Source organism: Palaemon carinicauda, chromosome 15 (genome assembly GCF_036898095.1).
Source record: "Palaemon carinicauda isolate YSFRI2023 chromosome 15, ASM3689809v2, whole genome shotgun sequence".
NCBI lineage: Eukaryota > Metazoa > Arthropoda > Malacostraca > Decapoda > Palaemonidae > Palaemon > Palaemon carinicauda.
Window position 1 is genome coordinate 128,022,910 of NC_090739.1, and position 27,006 is coordinate 128,049,915.

Consider the following 27,006-nt stretch of genomic DNA (forward strand, 5'->3'; position numbering starts at 1 on the left):
ATATATCAGGGACAGGCTGCTCAGTCTTCACTAATAATGAAATCAAGGCATGATCAGATGTCCCGACTGGAGAACCAACCTTACTAGTTATAACGCCAGGGGAGTCAGTGTATACGAGGTCCAAGCAATTACCAGACCTGTGAGTAGCTTCATTTATGATTTGCTCACAGCCTGATTCAGAGGCAAAGTCTAAAGCTCTTAAGCCATGGCGATCGGTAGGAGAGATAGAACTTAACCACTCCCTATGGTGAGCATTAAAATCACCAACAAAGACAAAAGAAGCCTTTCTATCATCTTCTTGTATCTTAGCCATAATGGTAAGAAGACAATCGAAGATAGAATCATCTAAGTCTGGATTCCGGTAGATCGAACACAAATAAAAGTTGTTATGCCTGCCACAAACTTTTATTACCTGGATCTCATGACATCCACATTGATAGCAGGACTTATGAGAAGCAGGGTACTCGGTCCTAATATACACCGCCATTCCCCTGGCCCTAGGGATGGCATCACGTTTCAACATTATTGGTTTCTTAAAACCAGTTATAAGGAGCTCAGATGAGTGCCTCATATTAGAAACCAAAGTTTCTGAGCACAAAAGAATATCATACTGTCTGGACGCAACTGTAAGGTCTTGGATATTTGCATGAAGACCACGAATATTGCAATACAGAAGACGACATTGACGAAATCTAGGACGTACTGGTCCCGGATTTCGCTCAGTGTCTCCAGACAGCATAAGAATTAATAGAAATAAAAAAGAGACAGCATACTTAAAAACTAGATTAACAAGAATTATAACAAAAACAATACGTACAGAATTAAAAACAAAGTGATTGATGATACCCATAGACTATAGTAAAAAACGGGGGGTTTGTGTCATAACCTAACATAACCCAACCTAATCTTACCTTACCTAAGCTAGCCTAACCTGGACCCTGCCACCTAACCTTACATAGAGGATGAGTAGAAATACAAAACAATGCATTTGAGAAATTGTTGTGCAACATACAAGCGTTGTGGCCATGGATACATATTGTATTGTTGAAATTTGCAGAATGTCATGTCACCATTTATATAGCCACTACTAGACCCCACCTATAGAAGTGGACCCTCCCATATTTATAGTCCTTTTCCTTATTCATATTAGGCAAGACAGGCAATACATAAGTGAAGAACTGTATAATTTTTTGCTCACTTCATTCTAGTTTTAAATGATCAAAAGGCTCATTTGATTAATTAGGATCAAATGTTGTTACGGTCAGATGTTTTGACATTTAATCTTTCTTGCCCATTTTAAACCTTACAAATATACTGAATCTAGTTTTTAAATTTACTATATCATACCAAGGCTATGTTATGTACAAAGGCCTAATTGTCTTCCTTGGGCATTAATTTTAAAATAAGCTGGGTTTAATATAACAGCATCATGAAGGGAAAATAAGCAAACTTAATTATAGCACTTGTTGGAGAATTGGTAATGTTACTCCTCTATGTAAATGTGTTTGTGGCAGCTCAAGTCCCACTGATTACCGCCCAATTTCCATAACTCCCATATTATCTAAAGTTTTTGAATGTCTTCTGGCAAAACGTCTTAATAGGTTTGCTGAAGGTAATCATCTATTTCCTAATTTGCAATTTGGTTTTCGTAAAGGCCTTGGAGCATGTGATGCCCTTCTTACAATCTCCAATGCTGTACAGAAATCCCTTGATTGTGGTCGGGAAATTCGTATGATTGGCCTTGATATTAGTGCTGCCTTTGACCGTGTTAATCATAAGGCCCTTGTTTTCAAACTCAAACAGTTGGGAGTGGGTGGGTCGTTTCTTAGCATTATTATTGAGTTTTTAAGTAATAGATCTCAAAGAGTTGTTGTTGATGGGCACCATAGTGAGTATAGGAATGTGATATCCAGTATTCCACAGGGTAGTGTTCTTGGCCCATTACTTTTCATACTACATACACATGACATGTGGTTTCTGCATTAATTCCATTCCCTGAATGTAGGTCTGGGGTTGGTGAATCCCTTAATAGAGATTTAGCTAAAATTAGTGCATGGTGCAAATTATGCGGTATGAAGTTGAATCCTAACAAAACTCAAAGTGTGATTGTAAGTAGGTCAAGGACGGTGGCTCCTAAACATCCGGATCTCAGTATTGATAATGTTTCTTTAAATTTGTTTGACCCTTTTAAAATTTTAGGTGTGATTCTCGACAGCAAATTTACTTTTGAGAAACACATTAGGTCTGTGTCTTTTTCAATTGCACAAAAAATTGGCTTATTGAGAAAGTCTTACAAGATTTTCGGTTATCAATCTATTCTGAAGAGGTGTTTTAATTCTTTCATTCTACCTTGTTTTGAGTAATGTTCTCCTGTCTGGTGTTCAGCTGCTGATTCTCATCTTAATTTGTTGAAGCAAACTTACGGTCTATTAAATTTCTTATTCCTGATCTTTGGCACCGTCGTTCAATTAGTTCATTATGCATGTTGCATAAGATTTTTCATAACTCTGACCATCCTTTACATTCAGATCTCTCTGGACAATTCTATCCTGTTGGTAATACTAGGCAGGCAGTTAATTCTAATAGCCAGGCCTTCTCCATCACGAGGCTCAATACTACACAGTATTCTAGAAGTTTTATTCCAGCTGTTACCAAGTTGGGGAATGATCTTCCTAATCGGGTAGTTGAATCAGTAGAACTTCAAAAGTTCAAAGTTGGAGCAAATGTTTTTATGTTGACCAGTCTGACATGAGTCTTTTTATAGTTTATATATGATACTGTATGTCTGTTTTTGACGTTGTTAATAGTTTATATAGGACATTTCTGTTTTGACGCTGTTACTGTTTTTAGAATGATTTATTGTTAATTTATTCTCCTCATTTATTTTTTTCCTTATTTCCTTTCCTCATTGGGCTATTTTTCACTATTGGAGCCCTTGGGCTTATAGCATCTTGCTTTTCCAACTAGGGTTGTAGCTTGGCTAGTAATAATAATAATAATAATATTCCATATCAATCACTAGTTATTTTTTAAAACATAGAAAGTTTTATGGTTGCTTTCTATTTGGGCTGCATGATTATTTGTTACAGGTGTAGTAAGTTCTGTAAAGTTTAAAAAAAAAAAATCCTTTGCCCTATTCTTAATGAGTAACCTCACTACAACTTGCACTCCGGACTGGTTGGGAAGGTAACAAAAAATAAACTAGCCGAGGGAGAGTTTCCACTTTTCAGCTCTTGGTTTTGTGTTGTTATGGAACAAGTAAAATTGTTTATATTTATTACTTTTTTGTTATCTGTACCCAAATTTTCTTGAATAAAATATATTGGAATTTTTATTTTCTACAGATAAAGAATACTTAACAAGACGTGAATCTGCGCTGCAGTGGTCAAGCGTAAATGATATCAAGAAGATGATTGAATTTCAGCCTCCATCTATAATGCCACAAGGGAATGTAGGCACACCTACGTTACACTTTAAGGAGCTCATAAGGGCCTGTCAGTTGCCTGGAAATATCATTGGAAAACTTGGTCTGAAGTTCCCTCATAAGAAGTAAAATCCTCAACTGCAATTCTTGCATTTTTATCTGCTTCTTTGTTGGAATAGCTATATGAATAGATTAGTAAAGTTAAATGATCATTTCTGGAGAAGAAGGCATGATGTAGCTTTGTTTTACATGCACTTTGTTAAACTTAACATAGCAGTAATATTTTCTTAAAAAAAATTCCATTTAAGGTATGGTAATTTTTAAATATTAAACTTAGCCGGTGAATATATAATAGCTGACGTCTCGGACGGCTCGACAGAAACACAAAAACTCGCGAGCGATCGCCATGAAGGTTGCGGGTGTGCCCACCAGCGCCGACTATCGGCCAGATACCGCATATACATGTAAACAGCTCCAGTTCTTCTCTGTCGGTCTTATCGACAAGTTGATTCCGCTCGCTGTTGACCTGGAGTTTTCGTCATTTTTGGTGAAGTACTTCTTTTTGGTTGTTTTGAGCTTTCGCAGTGACAGGTGTTTTTCTCTTCAATTAAAACTCTTGAACCCTTTTTTGGATAGTGTTTATTGTTGATGACTTTGGATTTGTTTTGGATTTTCTTTGACTGTTCAATATGGCTGACCCTTCTCCTATCCCTGGACCTAAATTTCGCAAATGTAATGCTAGGGATTGTAACAAACGTCTTCCCAAGGCCTCTCTCGACCCACATACCGTGTGTTCTAATTGCCGGGGTAAAACCTGCCAATTAGGAGATCGGTGTGATGAGTGCGTGGTCTTGTCGGAATTCGACTGGCTAGAGTTTGATAAATATTCTCGTAAGCTTGAGAGAGATAGGGTGAGGAGAAGCTCCTCTAGGTCGTTGGATTTTTCCTCCTCCCATGCCCCTGAACCTAATCCTTCCCCTGTAGTAGTTGTTCCTGAACCCTCTACTAGCACTCATGAACCATCCATGCGGGATATGTTGCTTGCCATTCAAGCTTTGGGCGAGAGAGTTGAGTCCTTAGCATCGGACCGTAATCAACTCATGTCGGATGTGAATTTATTAAAGTGTCAGAGTGCCAAATCAGAAAATCGTGGGGATAAAGTGATTAGTGCGCAAAGTGTTTTTAGTGTTGCGACCGAGGGTTCGTCTGTTCGTGCTTGTCGTTCTCCTAGTCCGAGACCTCTTTCAGGCTCCCCTGCACCAGGGAGAAGTAATGTCGTAGGACTTAAGGGGACGAGAGGCTTTAACCAACGAACAGACGTTCCCTCTGTGGTATCGGGCGTGTCTCGTCAAGATCGCCCCTACCATAAGACGAGCGAGGCTGTTTTCTCCTCGTCATCCGAAGGCTTCTCGCAAAAGAAACCTTGGAGCAAGGTTTCTAGACCCTTAAAGCGGAAGTCAGTCCCTTCAGGACAGGTCCAGCGTCCTGGCTGTAGCCATTGGGACAGCTCTGACCCTTTGCAGTCGTCGGAAGACTGTTCGCCGATTAAACGTAAGCGTAACACGGGCTCCGAGAGTCTCAGTAAAGGCAATGTTTTGCCGTCACAGACGTTACCATCGTCTCGGCCCGTCCCGACTCCCGTTGATCCTAAATGGGTTGTCCTGCAGGATATGCAGACTAAGCTTGCCTCCCTTATGGAGGAGTATACCGTTGAGCAGGTTCACGATGATCCTCGCCGTTACGCTGATCGAGACTCTGGCCGTCAGCCGCCCAAACGAGCCTTTACTCGTCCTTTTGACGTTATGAAACGTGATGTCGGTAGTTTGTCATGTCAGTCACGTGACTTGGAGCCTCACTTGCTGCAGTCCCGTGTTGACTTTCAGCCGCTGCCGCAGCCTCGTGTTGACGTTCAGCCGCTGCCGCAGTCTCGTGTTGACGTTCAGGACGTTCGCCAACCAGCTCAGTTGCCTTGTTTTGACGTTGAGCGTCAAGCACCGCAGTCAAGGGTTGTTTTGACTGCTCAGTCTAGGCAGTCAAGGCAGTCTCGACTTGACGTCGAGCGTCCATCAACTCCTGTTGTTGTTGCTGGTCAGTCCTTTCAGCAGCGACATGACATAGCTTCCTTGACTACTACTGCTGCTCCTTTGCGTGTGGACTTTGCTTGTCAAGCATTGCCACCGCGGCAGGTCTCTCCTTTTCTTGAGACTCATCAATTGTCGGACGAGGTTCCTTCAGATGAGGATGTTGCTGATCCTCCGCCTACTGATATTCCTTTGGGTGTTTTATCAGACGGAGAAGAGCCTAAGGCTGCTCAACCCTCTATGGACTTTAAGAAAATCATGATGATTTTTAAGGATCTTTTCCCAGACCATTTTGTTACTTCTGCTCCTCGTTCGCCTCCGTCAGAGTTTGCGCTAGGCCTAGCTACTTCGAAGCCTTCTTTTACTAAGCTAGTGCTCTCTCGCTCTTCTAAGAGGGCTTTACGTTTGCTAGGCGACTGGTTGGTTACCAGGAGGAGTTTGGGGAAGACGGCCTTTGCTTTCCCTCCTTTTAAACTAGCTTCTAGAGCGAGCGTCTGGTATGACACGGGAGAAGTTCTCGGCTTGGGAGTCCCTGCCTCTGCCCAGGGAGACTTCTCAAGCCTCGTAGACTCTCCCCGTCGCCTGGCCATGAGACGCTCTAAAGTTTGTTGGTCCTCCTCGGACCTTGACCATCTCCTTAAAGGGGTTTACAGGGCCTTCGAAGTTTTTAACTTTTTAGATTGGTCTCTAGGAGCATTAAGCAGGAAGATCTCGTCTGCCGACCAGGATGTTTCCGTGCTTATTATGTCTTGTATAGACAAAGCCATCCGCGATGGCTCCAATGAGCTCGCCGCTACCTTTACGTCTGGAGTCCTGAAGAAGAGGGAGACTCTTTGCTCGTTCCTTTCGGCAGGAGTTACTCCCTGTCAAAGGTCGGAACTTCTCTTTGCCCCCTTATCAGCTGCCTTGTTTCCTCAACAGCTGATCAAGGACATTGCGGCTTCGCTTGTGCAGAAGGATACACACGACCTGATGGCTACTTCTGCTCGCAAGGGTGCTCCTTCATCGTCTTATGTCGTGAGGCCCAAGATCGATACCCCAGCGACTAGGTTTATCCCGCCCTTTCGTGGCAGAGCCCCCAGCAGGGGAGGCGCTCGTGCCGACGGTAAAAGAGGCAAGAGGAGAGGATCCAAGTCCTCCCGTGGCAGAGTCTGACTGCCCACGTCCTCAGACAGCGGTAGGGGCCAGACTGAACAGCTTCTGGCAGGCCTGGGAGATGAGGGGTGCAGACCAAGAGTCTGTGTTGTTGCTCAAGGAGGGGTACAAAATTCCTTTTGTACGCAGACCTCCTCTAGTAACAGTTCCTCTAAACCTCTCTCCCAGGTATCGAGAGGAGTCAAGGAGACAAGCTCTACATCAGCAGGTGTCTCTGTTGCTAGAGAAGGGAGCGGTGGTGAAAGTCTCTGACCTTCAATCACCGGGATTTTACAACCGTCTCTTCCTAGTCCCAAAGCATACGGGAGGTTGGAGGCCAGTGCTGGACGTCAGTGCGCTCAACGTTTTTGTTATAAAAACAAAATTTACGATGGAGACCACGAAGTCCGTCCTAGCAGCGGTCAGAGAGGGAGACTGGATGGTCTCTCTCGACCTGCAGGATGCGTACTTCCACATTCCTATTCACCCAGATTCTCAACCGTATCTGAGGTTTGTTTACAGGAATGTGGTGTACCAGTTTCGAGCACTGTGCTTCGGCCTCAGCCCTGCTCCTCTCGTGTTTACGAGGCTCATGAGGAATGTGGCAAAATTCCTTCATTTATCGGGAATTCGAGCCTCCCTGTACTTGGACGACTGGCTTCTCAGAGCATCGTCCCGTCATCGCTGTCTGCAGGACCTTCAATGGACGTTGGGTCTGGCAAAGGAGTTGGGACTGTTGGTGAACTTAGAAAAGTCTCAACTGAATCCCTCCCAGACGATTCTCTATTTGGGGATGGAGATTCGCAGTCTAGTTTTTCGGGCTTTTCCGTCTGCCACCAGGATAGAGCAAGCCCTGCTCAAAGTCCGCCTCATGCTGAAAAAAGACCGTTGCTCAGTGAGAAGTTGGATGAGCCTCTTAGGGACTCTGTCATCCCTGGAGCAATTTGTCTCACTAGGGAGACTTCACCTTCGCCCTCTCCAGTTCCATCTAGACTCACACTGGAACAAGAGCAAGACTTTGGAAGCTGTGTCAATCCCGGTCTCCGAGCCAGTAAAAACGTGCCTGAACTGGTGGGACAGCAACATAAGTCTGCGAGAGGGTCTGTCCCTGGCGGTCAAGAACCCAAACCACGTGTTGTTCTCAGACGCGTCGGATTTGGGTTGGGGAGCGACTCTGGACGGTCTGGAATGTTCGGGTCTTTGGACGTCGGATCAGAAGATCATGCACATCAACGGCAAGGAGCTGTTAGCGGTTCACTTGGCCTTGACGAGTTTCGAGAGCATTCTTCGAAACAAAGTGGTAGAAGTCAATTCGGACAACACCACAGCCTTGGCGTACATCTCCAAGCAAGGAGGCACTCACTCCCACACACTGTTCGTCATCGCAAGGGACCTCCTCATCTGGTCAAAAAATCGAGGCATCTCCCTGTTGACAAGATTCATCCAGGGGGACTTGAACGTCTTGGCAGACTGTCTCAGTCGGAGAGGTCAGGTGATCCCCACAGAATGGACCCTCTACAAGGACGTGTGCAAGAGTCTTTGGGTGACTTGGGGTCAACCCTCCATAGACCTCTTTGCCACCTCGTTGACCAAAAGGCTCCCGACCTATTGCTCTCCAGTCCCAGATCCAGAGGCGGCCCACATAGATGCGTTTCTACTGGACTGGTCTCACCTGGACGCGTACGCATTCCCGCCGTTCAAGATCATCAACAAGGTACTGCAGAAGTTCGCCTCTCACGAAGGGACAAGGTTGACGTTGGTTGCTCCCCTCTGGCCCGCGAGAGAGTGGTTCACAGAGGTACTTCAATGGCTGGTAGACGTTCCAAGGAGTCTTCCTTTAAGGATGGATCTCTTACGGCAGCCCCACGTAAGGAGTCTTCATCAAAGCCTCCCCGCGCTTCGTCTGACTGCCTTCAGACTATCGAAAGACTCTCAAGAGCTCGAGGTTTTTCGAAGGAGGCAGCCAGAGGGATTGCGAGAGCTAGGAGAGCTTCTACCATCAAGGTATACCAGTCGAAGTGGGAAGTCTTTAGAGACTGGTGCAAGTCATCATCCATTTCCTCTTCCAGTACCTCTGTAGCCCAAATTGCAGACTTTCTCCTACATCTGAGAAATGTTCGCTCCCTCTCGGCTCCCACTATTAAGGGCTACAGGAGCATGTTGGCTTCTGTGTTCAGACATCGAGGCTTAGATCTGTCCAATAATAAAGATCTCCAAGATCTCCTTAAGTCCTTCGAGACCTCTAAGGAGCGTCGTATGGCAACTCCTGGATGGAACTTAGACGTGGTCCTAAGGTTCCTAATGTCCGACAGGTTTGAGCCATTGCATTCAGCCTCCCTGAAGGATCTCACCCTCAAGACGCTTTTCTTAGTGTGCTTGGCTTCGGCTAAAAGGGTCAGTGAGATCCATGCCTTCAGTAAAAACATCGGCTTTTCTACAGATAAAGCCACATGTTCACTTCAGCTTGGTTTCTTGGCCAAAAATGAACTGCCTTCTCGTCCTTGGCCTAAGTCGTTTGATATACCTTGCCTGTCAGAGATTGTAGGCAACGAGCTTGAAAGAGTACTGTGTCCAGTTAGAGCTCTTAAGTTTTATTTAGCTCGTACCAAATCCTTACGAGGTGGATCTGAGGCCTTGTGGTGCTCAGTTAAGAAGCCATCATTGCCTATGTCTAAAAATGCTTTATCGTATTTTATTAGATTTTTAATCCGAGAGGCTCATTCTCACTTGAGTGAAAAAGATCGTTGCTTGCTTAAGGTCAAGACGCACGAAGTAAGAGCTATCTATAGCAACTTCTGTGGCCTTTAAGCAAAACAGATCTCTACGAAGTATTATGGACGCGACCTTTTGGAGGAGCAAGTCGGTGTTCGCTTCATTTTACTTAAAAGACGTCCAGACTCTTTATGAGGACTGCTACACACTGGGTCCATTCGTTGCAGCGAGTGCAGTAGTGGGTGAGGGTTCTACCACTACATTCCCTTAATTCCAATATCCTTTTAATCTTCTCTTGAAATGTTTTTAATCTTGTTTTGGGTTGTACGGAAGGCTAAGAAGCCTTTCGCATCCTTTTTGATTTGGCGGGTGGTCAAATGTCGTTTCTTGAGAGCGCCCAGATTAAGGGTTTTGATGAGGTCCTGTTGTATGGGTTGTCGCCCTGGATATAACAGCTCCTGGGAGTCTTTCAGCATCCTGAGAGGATGGCTGGGCTTCGTGAGGAAAGCGGACTAACAAGGCAGAGTAATCGTCAGAGTCAGCTTCCTTACCAGGTACCTATATTTATTTGGGTTTTGTTATGATATAACTGTCAAAAACTCTAAGCATATACGCCTTTATTGTATTAATACTGGTCTCTACCCACCACCATGGGTGTGAATCAGCTATTATATATTCACCGGCTAAGTTTAATATTTAAAAATGATATTTTGATTACAAAATAAATTTTTGAATATACTTACCCGGTGAATATATAAATTAAAGGCCCTCCCTTCCTCCCCGATAGAGACCCAGCGGAATGAGAAGAACTGGAGGTGTTTACATGTATATGCGGTATCTGGCCGATAGTCGGCGCTGGTGGGCACACCCGCAACCTTCATGGCGATCGCTCGCGAGTTTTTGTGTTTCTGTCGAGCCGTCCGAGACGTCAGCTATTATATATTCACCGGGTAAGTATATTCAAAAATTTATTTTATAATCAAAATATCATTTTAATTAAAAATTTTCACTGATATCTTTGATTCACACAATTTTATGATTATATGTTGAATACAAACATCATTCCTTTACTTAAATCCTGAGGTATATACATTTTTCTACATACTGTACAGTCCTATACAGTATATTTCTTTACTTTATGAAACCAAATTTGTCTATTTTATTAAACTGGTACAATATACAATATATAACAATGGAAATGTTACAGTACTTTTAAATGTATCAATATAATTGAGAATTCATGGTTCTAAATATGAACTACAGTATAGCACTGTATATGAATAACATAATAACGAAATACTGTAGATAGAAATATACCCCTTAATCTAATGAGTTTCTTGTGTAATTGAAAAATATTTTGCATCTGTATTTTATTTTACCTTTTTTGCTATTGTGTTTATGTATTTTATTTTAATAGCTTATATTATTTATCTTCCTCTTAGAGAGATATACATTGATTTCTTAAATATTATTATACTGTATTCTCTGGCATTTCAGGGGCAAAAAGAAGTTTGGGCAAGTACCCTTTGATTATGGTACTAGTGTTTATCCGGGAAATGTTGACGTCAAGGAAAAGTCTGTCGTATTTACAGCTGCAGGGGACCTTATCCCAGCTTCTGTTGATTTCTCACAACGTACTGCAAGATCTACGCAACCTAAAAAGCTAAAATTGTCTAAACCAAGACTTGAACTAGAAAAGGAGGTTGAGGTAACTACAGTACTCTTTGCTCGTAAATAAATGTATTGTAATGAAGAGTATTTAGAAACAAATGCATTCCTTTATATTTTTGTTTGTTCATTATCTGTCATTGGTAAAGAAAGCAGAAATGGGCAAACTCAACTCTCTACTTTGGAAATAGTGAGTCAAAGGGATACTGTATTTATCTTTGAGGTCAAAAGCAAACATCTTTTGAAGAAATACTGTAGCTGGAAGGGACTTCTTGACACATCTATAGTAAAATGATGATTAACCATGTGACCTTGGTTGGGAAACAATTTTTAAAGATTTCTGTGATTATTTTTGTTCAAGGTAGCGAGTGATATGGTTCCTCCTTTGTTGCCATAGTGAGTTTTGATATTGGTGTGTTTCAAGTTAAAGATGGCTATAGCCAAAGGGTTCAGCAAGTAAATAAGTCTCAACAGAAACATTTAATACACTTTCATCTATTTTGTCTGTTGAATTTATAAAGTAAGTTATACAATTTTATGATATTCATTTTACTTTTGTATAATGAGCAAGAATGAAAATACATTGGCTGATTCTCAGTCTTGCTTCAGTAGTTCTTACTTTAAATCTTTGATTATTATTATAATCCTCTTCTAATTTTTCATAATTTCAGGATGGAGCTGAAGTGGAAGAGTGGGAAAGATTTCAGACATTTCACGAAGATGTTACGAGCCAAGATCGTATTAAAGAACGTCTATATGAAAAGGAAATTGAGGTCAGTGCATCAATTTTTGTTTCCGACATGATTAGTGTTACCTTTTCTGTAGTGATATAGAAACTGAAGGAGCACTATACTGTACATATAGGAATAGTAGTGGGAAAAGTCCGAAGTTGTAGAAATGCTGACTAGAAGTAGCTTAGTACAAAGGAACGGGCTCAAAAAGTATCTGAGATGATACAGAATAGTATTAATTTTGATGAAGAGGTATTGAGATAAAATGAAGTGGGGATTCTGATCAAGGTTGATATGACTAAAATAGTCGAAAGAATTATAAAGATTCAAATGATCTTTGAAAAGATGATGTGTGCATCTTTTGTATCTATAAATCATCTTCAAGAAGTTCAAGAGAAAAGCTACAATATTGAGAAAAAATATTAGATAATGAGACATTAGTGCTATAGTCCGATGATATTCTGATAGAAGATATAAATGGCTTTATAAGTACTGAAAGAGCTGGTTTTAAGAATATTATGGGTAGATATAGAATAGGACACAGAATTTCTGAAGAAGTAATTTTTATAATTTTGACAAAGTTAAGGATTATAATAGCTGAAAACAAGTACAGTATAAGAGGCCTGGAGGTGAATTAATAAAAAATGGGGTTGGAGAAACTGAAACAGTTTGGCTTTAATATGATTAAGAATATAAAAGTGGTAGTGGAAGTGTTTAAATTGTGAGAGAGTGGACTTAATAAGACAGAAATGTAAAGCAATGGTGTAAAACAAAATCAAGGCAATTTGAAACCAGCAAGAAGGCAGTGGAAAAAGTACAAACAAGAAAGTGGCTGTGCGGCTGTTGGGGAGAAGGGGTGAGGGGTGAACTGTGTGATATGTACTGAATGTGAAAGATGATGTCTCAAAAGGTGTTCTGAATTGTAAAATCTACATTGAGTAAAAGGTTTTGTATACTTGAATTGTTTAATAAGAGCAAATGGAAACAATGGGGGTTGTGTTGGCTTACTGGAAACGTCCCTGCCTAGCGATTTGCCAGACTGGGGTTTGAGACCCACTCAAGCTCGATAGTTTCTTGCAGTGTCTGTAACCTTACCATCCTTGTGACCTAAGGATGTGGGGTTTAGGGGAGCCTTTAGGTCTACCTGCTGAATCATCAGCAACCATTGCCTGGTCCTAGCTTGGATGGAGAGGGGGCTTGGGTGCTGATCATATGTCACTGTCCTTTGCCTCTGCCATTCATGAGCAGCCTTTAATCCTTTAACAGAAGAATTGACAACCCTGTTATGATAAAAAAAAAGGGGTAGAGTATTTTTGTTATTTTGGAACACAGGACTTTGAAGCAAGGACTGTAAAGGCAATAAAAAAGTGAGTGGCAGCAGCATGAATGAAAGAGGTAGAGATTGTCAGGCAACTGGTAAATAAAAAATAATCTCATTACCTGGGACAGCAAAGATATATCATGCATGATTATACAGTTCATGCCTTTTAAGTAGGTCTATCAACTACAGAATTAAAATTTGAGTCAGTATGTATGGGTCAGATGAAGGGATCTTTCTATAAGCTACTTAAATCAAGCCATGAAATTAATCATACTGTAGTATTAATTATATAGTATTTTTTCAATATTTAACTTAGCCGGTGATTATAATAGCTGCAACTCTGTTGCTCGACAGAAAACTCTAAGGTAAAATTCGCCAGCGATCGCTACACAGGTTGCGGGTGTGCCCAACAGCGCCATCTGTCGTCCAGATACCCAGTACTCAATGTAAACAAAGAACTCAATTTTCTCTCTGTCGTGCTCCCGACAAGACGTGCTTATTCGCTGTTGCTAAACTGGATTTGTTTTCACAACTAATTGGTGAAGTACACTATTCTAGTTTTGAGCTTTCGCTATGCAGGTGTTTTATCTTCATCTTAAATCTTGAACTCGTTTTGGATAGATTTAATTATGATGACAAAGAGAGTATGGACTTTCTTTCACTTTTAAATGGCCGACCCTTCCCTTAGCGGAAGTGTGTTTAGGCTTTTAGTAATTATATCACGTTATAGATTTTCCACTATATATTTTATATCTCTCCGCCTTTATTAGGCCTCTTCGATTAACTTTCCATTTATTATAAACATATAAAAATAATTTTAATGTTTTGTTTATATAGACTTTCCTGAGAGTAGGCGGTCCTAACTTGGAAACCGAAGTTAATCAACGTTGAGGCCTTTATATCGTAATTAGCTTTTAAAGAGCTAAGGATTTAAAACTTTTTAAATGTAATAGTTTATGAAAGAATTTCTTTGATAGTCTTCGTACTGTTTTCAAAGATGAACTAACGTTTAGTTATTTATGCTACGCAGTTGTTGACGTTCAGGACGTTCAACATGCGCTCTATCGTTACGATAGAGAGAGAGTGTATCACGGTTTCACTTTGCAGTAAGAGTAAATTCTGACGTTTTGTTCATTCTTTCTTAGCTTAAATGTTTTAAATTCTATTTTAAAGGAACTTTTTATTTGAAAAACCTTTCAGTTTTTTCCTTTAGTCAAATAACATGTTTTTTTGACGAAATATAATTGGGCTCTTCTCTTAGGTGCGAAATCAAGAGAGAAAGAGAGAGAGAGATAGAGACGGAGGGAGAGAGAGGAGAGAAAACGTTCCGTTCAAGCGGGTAACGTTGTTCTCGTGTTACTCTCGTCCCTAGTCGCTGTACGGGGAGGAAGGATAAAACGTTTTAGTTTTTTATTCTCGTCCCCAGGCTATGTGCGGTGAGAGATTGAAAACGTAGTTATATGAACTAGTGTTTAGTCTCTTTCCCAGCCACTGATTTTTGTATCTTTAAATATGTTTTCTGTTTTTTGCTGGTATTAATGAGCTTGCATTATACGACTGATTTCGCAATTACTACCTTTTAATGAAGGGTAGAATTGCGTGTTTCAGGTAGAAATCAGTAAAAATTTCAGTGAAATAAGTGCAAAACAGAAAATCGAAGTGATAAAGTGATATGCGCAAAGTGTTACAGTGTTGCGTCCGAGGGTTCGTCTGTTCGTGCCTGTCGTTCACCTAGTCCGGGACCTCTTACATGCTCCCAAGCCCAGGGGAGAAGTAATGTCAAACGACTTATGGGTTCGAGAGGCCTTGACCAACGAACAGACGTTTTCCCCTACCATAAGACGAGAGAGACGTCGTTTCTCCTCGTCATCCGAAGGCTTTTCGCATAAGAAACCTGTCACAAGGTTTCGAAGCCCTTAAGCGAAAGTCAGTCCTTTCAGGACAGGTCCAGCGTCCTGGTTACAACCATTAGGACAGCTCTGACCCTATGCAGTCATCGGATAACTGCTCGCCGCCTAACAAAAGCGTAACACAGACTCCGAGAGTCTTTTTTTGTAGGCAAAGTGTTGCGGTCACAGACGTTACCCTCGTCTCTTACCACAACCATTTCCGTTGATCCTTAATGGGTTGTATGGCAAGACATGCAGTATATGCTTGCCTCCCTTATGGAAGACTATTCTGCCGATTAGTCCGTTGAGTCTAGCCGTTTATCTCATCGATATCCTGGCTTTCAACCAACCTAACGTTCCTTTGTGCTTACTGTTGACATTGGCGTAGCTTAGTCACGTCAGTCAGGTTGTTTAGAACCACACTCGATGCGGTCTCGTGTGGTTTTTCAGCCGCATTTGGACATTAGGCCACTTGCTGAGGCTCCTGTTGACGTTCCAGACGTTCACTAACAATCGGAGTTGACTTGTTTTGACGTTGTGCGTCAACCTCCGCATTCTAGAGTTGTTTTGACTGCTCAGTCTAGGCAGTCAAAGCAGTCTCGAGTGGACGCTGTGCGTCCTCACGCACCTGTTGTGGTTGACAGTTCAGTTGTTGACAGTTCACAGACTGTCAAGCAGTTACATGACGTTGCGTTCTGGTCCGCTACTAATGCACCAGTGAGTGTGGACTCTGCTTGTAAAGCATTGCCACCACGGTAGGTCTCTCCCTTGCTTGAGACTCAGCTTTTATCGGACAAGGTTCCTGTAGATGAGGAAGTTGCTGTTCCCCCTCCTACTGATATTCCCTTGAGGACTCTGTCAGATGGAGAGGAGCCTAAAGCTGCTTAGCCTCCTATGGACTTTAATTAAATCATGATGATTTTTTTAAGGATCTTTGTCCGGATCTTTTTGTAACTGCTGCTCCTCGTTCGCCTAAATGTCAGAGCTTACACTAGGCCTAGCTACTTCGAAGCCGTTGTTTTTAAGCTAGTGCTCTCTCGCTCTCCTAGAGAGCTTTACGTTGGCTAGGCGACTGGTTTTTCACCAGGAGGAGTTTGGGGGATACAGCCTTTGCTTTCCCTTCTTTTAAACTGGTTTATAGAGCGAGAGTCTGATATGACACGAGAGAAGTTCTTGGCTTGGGAGTTCATACCTCTGCCCAGATAGACTTCTCATTTCTCGTAGACTCTCCCTGGCGCCTGGCCAGGAGACGCTCCAAGTTGTTTACAGGTCAACTTCACAGCTGTTTTCGAGCCTTTGAAGTTTTGCTGTACAATTATGTCACGCATAACAAGGCTTTCAGGGATGGTAAACGGTACCGCCTCAGTCGCTAACCCCGTCTGTCGCCACACCTGCTCCCGTAGACCCTAAATGGGCTTTGCTGCAAGACATGCAGTCCAAGCTTGCGTCCTTGATAGAGGACTTTAATGCGGAGAAGGTTGCTACCGAACCTTCTGGCCAACAACCTTCCAACCGGTCGGTTGTGCGCCCTGTTGACGCTGAGGTAACCTACTCGCGTCTTCCAGTTGAGGTGGTTCCTCCACCGATGCGACCCAGTGTGGGTTGCCAGCCGCACGTTGACGTTAAGCGACGCTCGGAGGTGGTTGTTGACGTTCAGGACGTTCAACAACCAGCAGAGGTGACTTGTTTTGACGCAGTGCGTCAACCTCAGCAACCCGGTAGGGTGTTGACTGCACAACCCAGACGGTCTAGACAGTCTCGGGTTGACGCTGTGCTTCCTCGCGCACCCATGGTTGTTGACAGTTCACAGACTGTGCAGCAGTTCCATGATATTGCGTCCGGCTCCGTCACGCATCCACCAGTGCGACCGGACTCAGCGAGCCAGACGTTGCCCACTCCGTTGCCGTTTCCTCATCAGTTTTCGGATGAGGAACCCTCTGATGAGGACGTTGCTGAACAACAAGACAATCAGCCCCCAGAATAGATCAAGCCCTGCTATCCATCCAGAAGATGCTGAAGAAGGAACGCTGCTCAGTCAGGCTGTGGATGAGTCTGGTAGGGACGCTGTCATCCGTGGAACAATTTGTGTCACTAGGAAGACTACACCTCCGTCCTCTTCAATACCATCTAGCTTTTCACTGGAAAAAGGACAAGACGCTAGAAGCGGTCTCGATCCCGGTTTCCGAAAAGATAAAGTCTTGTCTGACTTGGTGGAAGGACAATATCAACCTAAGAGAGGGTCTTCCCCTGGCTGTTCAGACTCCCAACCACGTTCTCTTCTCGGACGCATCGGACGTGGGCTGGGGCGCGACACTAGACGGTCGGGAATGCTCAGGACTGTGGAACTCGAGTCAGAGGAGCATGCATATCAACTGCAAGGAGCTGTTGGCAGTACATCTGGCCTTGAAAAGCTTCAAGTCTCTCCTTCGAGGCAAAGTGGTGGAAGTTAACTCGGACATCACCACGGCCTTGGCGTACATCTCCAAACAAGGAGGTACCCACTCACTGACGTTGTACGAGATCACAAGGGACCTGCTCATCTGGTCAAAAGGTCAAGACCTCTCCCTAGTAACGAGGTTCATCCAAGGCGACTTGAACGTCATAGCAGATTGTCTCAGTCAGAAAGGGCAAGTAATTCCAACCGAATGGACCCTCCACAAGGATGTGTGCAAGAGACTTTGGGCCACTTGGGGTAAAACCATCCATAGATCTCTTTGCAACCTCGCTGACCAAGAGGCTTCCAATCTATTGCTCTCCAGTCCCGGACCCAGCAGCAATACATATAGATGCTTTCCTCCTAGATTGGTCACATCTGGATCTCTACGCATTCCCACCGTTCAAGATTGTCAACAAGGTACTGCAGAAGTTCACCTCTCACGAAGGGACAAGGTTGACGTTAGTTGCTTCCCTCTGGCCCGCGAGAGAATGGTTCACCGAGATACTTCGATGGTTAGAAGACGTTCCCAGTAGTCTTCCTCTAAGGGTAGACCTTCTACGTCAGCCACACGTAAAGAAGGTACTCCAAAGCCTCCACGCTCTTCGTCTGACTGCCTTCAGACTATCGAAAGACTCTCGAGAGCTAGAGGCTTTTCGAAGGAAGCAGCCAGTGCGATTGCTAGAGCAAGGAGAGCTTCTTCCATTAGAGTCTACCAATCGAAGTGGGAAGTCTTCCGAGACTGGTGCAAGTCAGTTTCTGTATCCTCGACCAGTACCTCTGTAGCTCAAATAGCTGTTTTTCTCTTATACCTGAGAAAAGGACGATCCCTTTCAGCTCCCACTATCAAGGGCTACAGAAGCATGTTGGCATCGGTCTTCCGGCATAGAGGCTTAGATCTTTCCAAACATAAAGATCTGCAAGACCTCCTTAAGTCTTTTGAGACCTCCAAGGAGCGTCGTTTGGCTACCCCTGGATGGAATTTAGACGTGGTACTAAGATTCTTCATATCAGACAGGTTGGAGCCGTTACAATCAGCCTCCCTGAAAGATCTCACTCTTAAGACTCTTTTCCTGGTATGCTTAGCCTCGGCTAAAAGAGTCAGTGAGATTCATGCCTTCAGCAAGAACATAGGATTTTCGTCAGAAAAAGCCACTTGTTCGCTACAACTTGGTTTTCTAGCCAAAAATGAGCTGCCTTCTCGGCCTTGGCCTAAATCTTCGATATCCCCAGCTTATCGGAGATCGTAGGCAATGAACTAGAAAGAGTCTTATGCCCTGTTAGAGCTCTTAAGTTCTATTTAAAGCGTACTAAACCTTTACAAGGCCAATCTGAAGCTTTATGGTGTTCAGTTAAGAAACCATCCTTGCCTTTGTCAAAGAATGCTTGGTCAGACTTTATCAGATTGTTAATACGAGAAGCTCATTCACATCTGAGTGAGGAAGACCGAACTTTGCTTAAGATGAAGACGCACGAAGTTAGAGCTGTAACAACTTCCGTGGCCTTTAAGAAAAATATATCTCTGCAAAGTATAATGGACGCAACCTATTGGAGAAGCAAGTCAGTGTTCGCGTCATTTTACTTGAAAGATGTCCAGTCTCTTTACAAGAACTGCTACACACTGGGACCATTCGTAGCAGCGAGTGCAGTAGTGGGTGAGGGCTCAACCACTACAATTCCCTAATTCCATAACCTTTTTAATCTTTCTCTTGAAATGTTTTTATTGTTGTTTTTGGGTTGTCCGGAAGGCTAAGAAGCCTTTCGCATCCTGATTGATTTGGCGGGTGGTCAAAGTCATTTCTTGAGAAGCGCCTAGATTAGGGGTTTTGATGAGGTCCTGTTGTATGGGTTGCAACCCTTGATACTTCAGATCCTAGGGGTCAATCAGCATCCTAAGAGGATCGCGAGGCTCCGTAAGGAAGACGTACTTAAAAAGGCAGAGTAATTGTTCAAGTCGACTTCCTTACCAGGTACCTATTTATTTTGTTTTTGTTATTTTGATAACTTCTAAAATGAAATAAAAATTCTTAGCTCATAATAATGTAAACATATTTTGCTGGTCTCTACCCACCCCCCTGGGTGTGAATCAGCTATTATAATCACCGGCTAAGTTAAATATTGAAAAATGTTATTTTGATAATAAAATAAATTTTTGAATATACTTACCCGGTGATTATAAATTAAAGGACCCTCCCTTCCTCCCCAATAGAGACGCAGTGGGACGAGGAGAAAATTGAGTTCTTTGTTTACATTGAGTACTGGGTATCTGGACGACAGATGGCGCTGTTGGGCACACCCGCAACCTGTGTAGCGATCGCTGGCGAATTTTACCTTAGAGTTTTCTGTCGAGCAACAGAATTGCAGCTATTATAATCACCGGGTAAGTATATTCAAAAATTTATTTTATTATAAAAATAACATATTTAATACTAAGCATTTAAAAAAAGTAATTATTTTAAGCTTTTTAAAAAATTCCACACAAAATACAACTAAAAATAAACTGAAATTTAGTAAATAAGCAAATAAACAAATACTTAAATGCAGCATGTATACTGTGAGTATTGTACAATTGTTACTAGAAGATAATTGTCATCTCCCGAGGCCCTTTTCATCAATAGGGATAGGAGGAGATGATGATTATCTTCTAGTAACAATTGTGCAGTACTCACAATATATAGGCTGCAATTAAGCATTTGTATATTTGCTTTTTTCAATATTAAACTTAGCCGGTGATTATATAAGCTGCAGCTCTGCTGCCCGACAGAAAAACTCTACGCTCAAAATCCGCCAGCGATCGCTATGCAGGTAGGGGGTGTACTTCAACAGCGCCATCTGTCGTGCAGGTACTCAGTACTCAATGTAAACACAGAACTCAATTTTTCTCTCTGTCGTGCCACCGGCAAGACCTACTAAATTCGCTGTTGCTTACTGGATTGGTTTTCACATATTTTTGGTGAAGTACACATTTCTAGTTTTGAGCTTTCGCTTTGCAGACGTTAACTTCAATACATCCTTGCATTCTTTTGTTGATATCGGATTATTTGTTGACGACTTTGGATAGTTTTTTGAATTCCCCTTTGACTAATTCAAAATGGCTGACCCTTCTCAAGTCCCTAAATTCAGGAAGTGTAATGCTAGGGACTGTTCAAGGCGTCTTCCGAAGGCCTCTATCGATCCTCACACCGTTTGTTCCAATTGTCGGGATAAAACCTGTCAATTGGAAGATCGATGTGAGGAATGCGTTGGGCTTTCGGAATTCGATTTTATCGAATTCCAGAAATATACACGTAGGCTAGAGAGAGATAGAGTCAGGAGAAGTTCATCTCGCTCCGTTGAATTTTCCTCTCCTCATGCCCCACAACCTATTCCTTCCCCTGTAGTGGTTGCTCCTGATCCCCCTTCTAGCACTCAACAACCTTCGATGGCAGATATGATGCGTGCCATTCAGGCTCTGGGTGAGAGAGTCGAGTCCTTGGCTAGTGACCGTAACCAGCTCATGGCAGACGTCAAGGAGCTGAAGTGCAAGAGTGCAGTGGGTAGTGATAAAGTGAGTGGTAGTGTTGTGGATAGTGTTGCGCTTGAGGGTTCGTCTGTTCGTGCCTGTCGTCCTCCCAGTCCGGGACCTCTTGCAAGCTCCCAAGCCCAGGGGAGAAGCAATGTCGTACGACCAAAGGGTTCGAGAGGCTTTAATCAGCGAACAGACGTTCCCTCCGTGGTTTCGGGCGTATCTACCCAAGATCGCCCCACCCACACGAAGACGAGAGAGCCCATTTATTCCTCGTCTGCGGAAGAGGTTTCTCGTAAGAAACCATGGACCAAGGTCTCGCGGCCTCTTAAGCGCAAGTCGGTCCCTTCCGCGCAAGTCCAACGGCCCAGTTGTAGCCACTGGGTCAGTTCGGACTCGCTGCAGTCTTCCGACGACTGCTCACCTCCTAAGAGAGGCAAAGCGGTACCGCATCAGGCAGTAACACCGTCTGTTGCCGCACCTGCTCCTGTAGACCCTAAGTGGTCTTTGCTGCAGACCATGCAGTCACAGTTAACGTCATTGATGCAGGACTTTCGTGCGGAGAAGGTTGACGCTGCACCAACCTCTAGCCTACAACCACCCACGGTTGTGCGTCCGGTGGACGCTGAGGCTACCTTCTCCCGCACTCCAGCTGTGAGAGTCCCGCCACCCATGCGTTCCAGTGTACCCTGCCAGCCGCATGTTGACGTTCAGCGACGCACGGAACCTTCCGTTGACGTTCGCGAGGTACAACAACAGCCTAAGTTGTTTTGTTTTGACGCGGTGCGTCAACCTTCGCAACCCAGTGTGGTTACCTCTGCTCGCCCACAGCAGACTAGACAGTCTGGAGTAGACGCTTTGCGTCCCCGCGCTGCTATGGTTGTTGCCAGTTCACAGACTGGGCAACAGTTCCATGACGTTGCGTCCGGTTCAGTCACGCGTGCACCCGTGCTGCCGGACTCAGCTGACCAGCCGATTCCTACTCCTTTGCCACTTCCTCCTCAGTTTTCAGATGATGGACTCTCTGATGATGACGACGCTGCTCACATTGACGACCCACATACGGACATCGACGAACCCAAGACCACGCAACCCTCCTTGGACTTTAGAAAAGTTCTTGCTCTGTTCAAGGAGATGTATCCTGATCAGTTTGTGTCTGCGGCTCCACGCTCTCCTCCGTCAGAGTTCGCTTTAGGCACGCAGTCATCAGCGCCTGCCTATACGAAACTCGTCCTCGCCCTCTCGTCCAAGAGAGCTTTACGAGTTTTAGGAGATTGGATGCAGTCCAAAAAGAACCTTGGGAAGACAGCATTTACGTTTCCCCCTGCGAGACTCTCTTCCAGATCGAGCGTCTGGTATGCCACGGGAGAAGTTCTCGGCTTGGGAGTTCCTGCCTCTGCCCAGGGCGACTTCTCAAGTCTAGTAGACTCTCCCCGCAGGCTAGCCATGAGACGCTCTAAGATATGTTGGTCTCCTTCAGACTTAGACCATCTATTGAAAGGAGTGTTTAGAGCCTTCGAGGTCTTTAACTTTTTGGACTGGTGTCTGGGAGCTTTGAGCAGGAAGATCTCCCCTTCTGACAAGGAAGCTTCCTTGCTCATTATGTCCTGCATGGACAAGGCCATACGTGACGGATCCAGTGAGCTTGCGGCTTCGTTCGTATCCGGGGTCCTCAAGAAACGGGAAAACCTTTGCTCTTTCCTGTCAGCTGGAGTAACACCGTGTCAGAGATCGGAACTTCTTTTTGCTCCTCTCTCAAAGTGCCTTTTCCCAGAGGACTTGATAAAGGAGATTGCTGCCTCCTTGATTCAGAAAGACACCCATGACCTGGTTGCGTCCTCTGCCCGCAAAGCCACCCCTTTGCCTACCTTGTCTAGACCCAGGATGGACACTCCAGCGTCCAGATTCATTCCGCCCTTTCGTGGCAGAGCCTCCAGCAGAGGAGGTGCTCGTGCCGAAGGGAGACGTGGGAAGAAGAAAGGTACCAAGTCCTTTAAAGACAGAGTCTGACTGCCACCTTCTTCAGACAGCAGTGGGAGCCAGACTCAAGAACTTCTGGCAGACCTGGGAGAAAAGGGGCGCAGATGCACAATCTGTGAAGTTGCTCAGAGAAGGGTACAAGATCCCGTTTGTACGCAAACCCCCTCTAGCAACGTCTCCCATCGATCTCTCTCCCAGGTACAGAGAGGAAGACAAGAGACTAGCTTTGAAGCAGGAGGTGTCTCTCTTACTAGAAAAGGGAGCGGTAGTCAAAGTCCGGGACCATCAATCCCCGGGCTTCTACAACCGTCTCTTCTTAGTGGTAAAGAAGATAGGAGGGTGGAGGCCGGTGCTAGACGTCAGTGCGCTGAATGTCTTTGTCACAAAGCAGACGTTCGCCATGGAGACCACAAAGTCCGTTCTAGCAGCGGTCAGGAAGGAAGACTGGATGGTCTCTTTAGACTTAAGGGACGCATACTTTCACGTCCCCATCCACCCAGAATCCCAACCTTTTCTGAGATTCGTTTACGAAAAGGTTGTCTACCAATTTCAAGCCCTGTGCTTTGGCCTAAGCACAGCTCCTCTTGTGTTTACGAGGCTGATGAGGAATATTGCCAAATTCCTGCATTTAGCGGATATCAGAGCCTCCCTCTATTTGGACGACTGGCTTCTAAGAGCTTCTTCCAGTCGTCGCTGTCTGGAGAATCTAAAGTGGACTCTAGATCTGATCAAGGAATTGGGTCTCCTGGTCAATATGGAAAAGTCCCAACTGGTCCCATCCCAAACTATAGTGTATTTAGGGATGGAGATTCACAGTCAAGCTTTTCGGGCTTTTCCGTCGGCCCCCAGAACAAGTCAAGCCCAGGTATGCATCCAGAACATGCTAAAGAAGGAACGATGTTCAGTCAGACAGTGGATGAATCTGATAGGGACGCTTTCATCCCTGGAACAGTTCGTTTCGTTAGGGAGACTACACCTCCGTCCCCTTCAATTTCACCTAGCTGTTTACTGGAAAAAGGACAAGACGCTAGAAGCGGTCTCGATCCCCATTTCCGAGAAGATGAAGTCATCACTGACTTGGTGGAAGGACAATATCAACCTCAGAGAGGGTCTGCCCCTGGCTGTTCAGACCCCCAACCACGTTCTCTTCTCGGACGCATCGGACACGGGCTGGGGTGCGACATTAGACGGTCGGGAATGCTCGGGAACTTGGAACTCGAATCAAAGAACGTTACATATCAACTGCAAGGAGCTACTGGCAGTTCATCTGGCCTTGAAAAGCTTCAAGTCCCTCCTTCAAGGCAAAGTGGTGAAGGTGAACTCGGACAACACCACGGCCTTGGCGTACATCTCCAAGCAAGGAGGGACCCATTCTATGACGTTGTACGAGATCGCAAGGGACCTCCTCACCTGGTCAAGAGATCTAAACCTTTCTCTAGTAACGAGGTTCATTCAAGGCAACATGAATGTCATGGCGGATTGCCTCAGTCGGAGGGGTCAAATCATTCCAACAGAATGGACCCTACACAAAGATGTGTGCAAGAGACTATGGGCCACATGGGGCCAACCTACCATAGATCTCTTTGCAACCTCGATGACCAAGAGGCTCCCAATATATTGCTCACCAATCCCGGACCCAGCAGCAGTTCATATAGATGCCTTTCTACTGGATTGGTCCCATCTAGACCTTTATGCATTCCCCCCGTTCAAGATTGTCAACAAGGTACTGCAGAAGTTCGCCTCTCACGAAGGGACAAGGTTGACGTTAGTTGCTCCCCTCTGGCCCGCGAGAGAATGGTTCACCGAGGTACTTCAATGGCTGGTGGACGTTCCCAGAACTCTTCCTCTAAGAGTGGACCTTCTACGTCAGCCACACGTAAAGAAGGTACACCCAGGCCTCCACGCTCTTCGTCTGACTGCCTTCAGACTATCGAAAGACTCTCTAGAGCTAGAGGCTTTTCGAAGGAGGCAGCCAGGGCGATTGCTAGAGCAAGGAGGACATCCACTCTTAGAGTCTACCAGTCGAAGTGGGAAGTCTTCCGAAACTGGTGCAAGTCGGTATCAGTATCCTCGACCAGTACCTCTGTAACCCAAATAGCTGACTTCCTATTATACCTGAGGAAGGAAAGATCTCTTTCAGCTCCCACTATCAAAGGTTACAGAAGCATGTTGGCAGCAGTCTTCCGTCACAGAGGCTTAGATCTTTCCAACAACAAAGATCTACAGGACCTCCTTAAGTCTTTTGAGACCACGAAGGAGCGTCGTTTGGCTACACCTGGTTGGAATTTAGACGTGGTACTAAGATTCCTTATGTCAGAAAGGTTCGAGCCACTACAATCAGCCTCCTTTAAAGATCTCACTTTAAAGACTCTTTTCCTGGTTTGCTTAGCAACAGCTAAAAGAGTCAGTGAGATTCACGCCTTCAGCAGGAACATCGGATTTTCATCTGAAACGGCTACATGTTCTTTACAGCTTGGTTTTCTAGCCAAAAACGAGCTACCTTCTCGTCCTTGGCCGAAATCGTTCGATATTCCAAGCCTTTCAAATATGGTTGGAAATGAACTAGAAAGAGTCTTATGCCCTGTTAGAGCTCTTAAGTTCTATTTAAGACGAACTAAACCTTTACGAGGACAGTCAGAAGCTTTATGGTGTTCTATTAAGAAACCTTCTTTGCCTATGTCAAAGAATGCAGTTTCCTATTATATCAGACTGTTGATACGAGAAGCTCATTCCCATCTGAATGAGGAAGACCATGCTTTGCTGAAGGTAAGGACACATGAAGTTAGAGCTGTCGCAACTTCAGTGGCCTTTAAACAAAATAGATCTCTGCAGAGTATAATGGACGCAACCTATTGGAGAAGCAAGTCAGTGTTCGCGTCTTTTTATCTTAAAGATGTCCAGTCTCTTTACGAGAACTGCTACACCCTGGGACCATTCGTAGCAGCGAGTGCAGTAGTGGGTGAGGGCTCAACCACTACATTCCCCTAATTCCATAACTTTTTTTAATCTTTCTCTTGAAATGTTTTTATTGTTGTTTTTGGGTTGTCCGGAAGGCTAAGAAGCCTTTCGCATCCTGGTTGATTTGGCGGGTGGTCAAATTCTTTTCTTGAGAAGCGCCTAGATTAGAGGTTTTGATGAGGTCCTGTAGTATGGGTTGCAACCCTTGATACTTCAGCTCCTAGGAGTCGCTCAGCATCCTAAGAGGATCGCGAGGCTCAGTAAGGAAGACGTACTTAAAAAAGGCAGAGTAATTGTTCAAGTCGACTTCCTTACCAGGTACTTATTTATTTTATGTTTGTTATTTTGAATAACTGCTAAAATGAAATACAAAATCCTTAGCTCATAATAATGTAAACAATTAATGCTGGTCTCTACCCACCCCCCTGGGTGTGAATCAGCTTATATAATCACCGGCTAAGTTTAATATTGAAAAATGTTATTTTTATAATAAAATAAATTTTTGAATATACTTACCCGGTGATTATATATTAAAGGACCCTCCCTTCCTCCCCAATAGAGACCCAGTGGACCGAGGAGAAAATTGAGTTCTGTGTTTACATTGAGTACTGAGTACCTGCACGACAGATGGCGCTGTTGAAGTACACCCCCTACCTGCATAGCGATCGCTGGCGGATTTTGAGCGTAGAGTTTTTCTGTCGGGCAGCAGAGCTGCAGCTTATATAATCACCGGGTAAGTATATTCAAAAATTTATTTTATTATAAAAATAACATATTTACTAAATTTCAGTTTATTTTTAATTGTATTTTGTGTAGAATTTTTCTTAAATGCTTACTTTAAAGCATTTATTTTATTTTTTAGGGGAAGTGGCCTATTTTATTACTGTAATGTATTTAATTTTGATGACTCTTTTTAACAACTTTATTTAATTTGAAGTCTTTTTTACTGATATTTGAAATATCTCTTATTATTCTGTGTGATATTTTTGTTTTTACTATGCCATTTCAAGTAGTTTTTTTATTGTCACAGCTTGTATGGGAGAAAGGAGGGCCTGGCTTAGTCTTTTATACAGATGCACAGTATTGGAGAGAACAAGAAGGGGACTTTGATGAGCAAACAACAGATGAATGGGATGTTGACATGTCCATCTATTATGATAAAGGTAAGG

At 43.9% G+C, this 27,006-nt stretch overlaps 1 protein-coding gene across 1 annotated transcript in view; it reads left to right on the forward strand.

Moving 5' to 3' along the window:
• LOC137654730 (G patch domain-containing protein 3-like) overlaps window positions 1–27,006 on the forward strand; it is a 53,468-nt gene that overhangs the window by 3,590 nt on the left and 22,872 nt on the right. Inside the window, exons 2-5 of the mRNA XM_068388634.1 lie at window positions 3,345–3,549; window positions 10,849–11,059; window positions 11,691–11,792; window positions 26,868–27,000. Of these exons, the coding sequence (XP_068244735.1) occupies window positions 3,345–3,549; window positions 10,849–11,059; window positions 11,691–11,792; window positions 26,868–27,000 (651 nt within the window). The remainder of the gene's footprint in view (window positions 1–3,344; window positions 3,550–10,848; window positions 11,060–11,690; window positions 11,793–26,867; window positions 27,001–27,006) is intronic.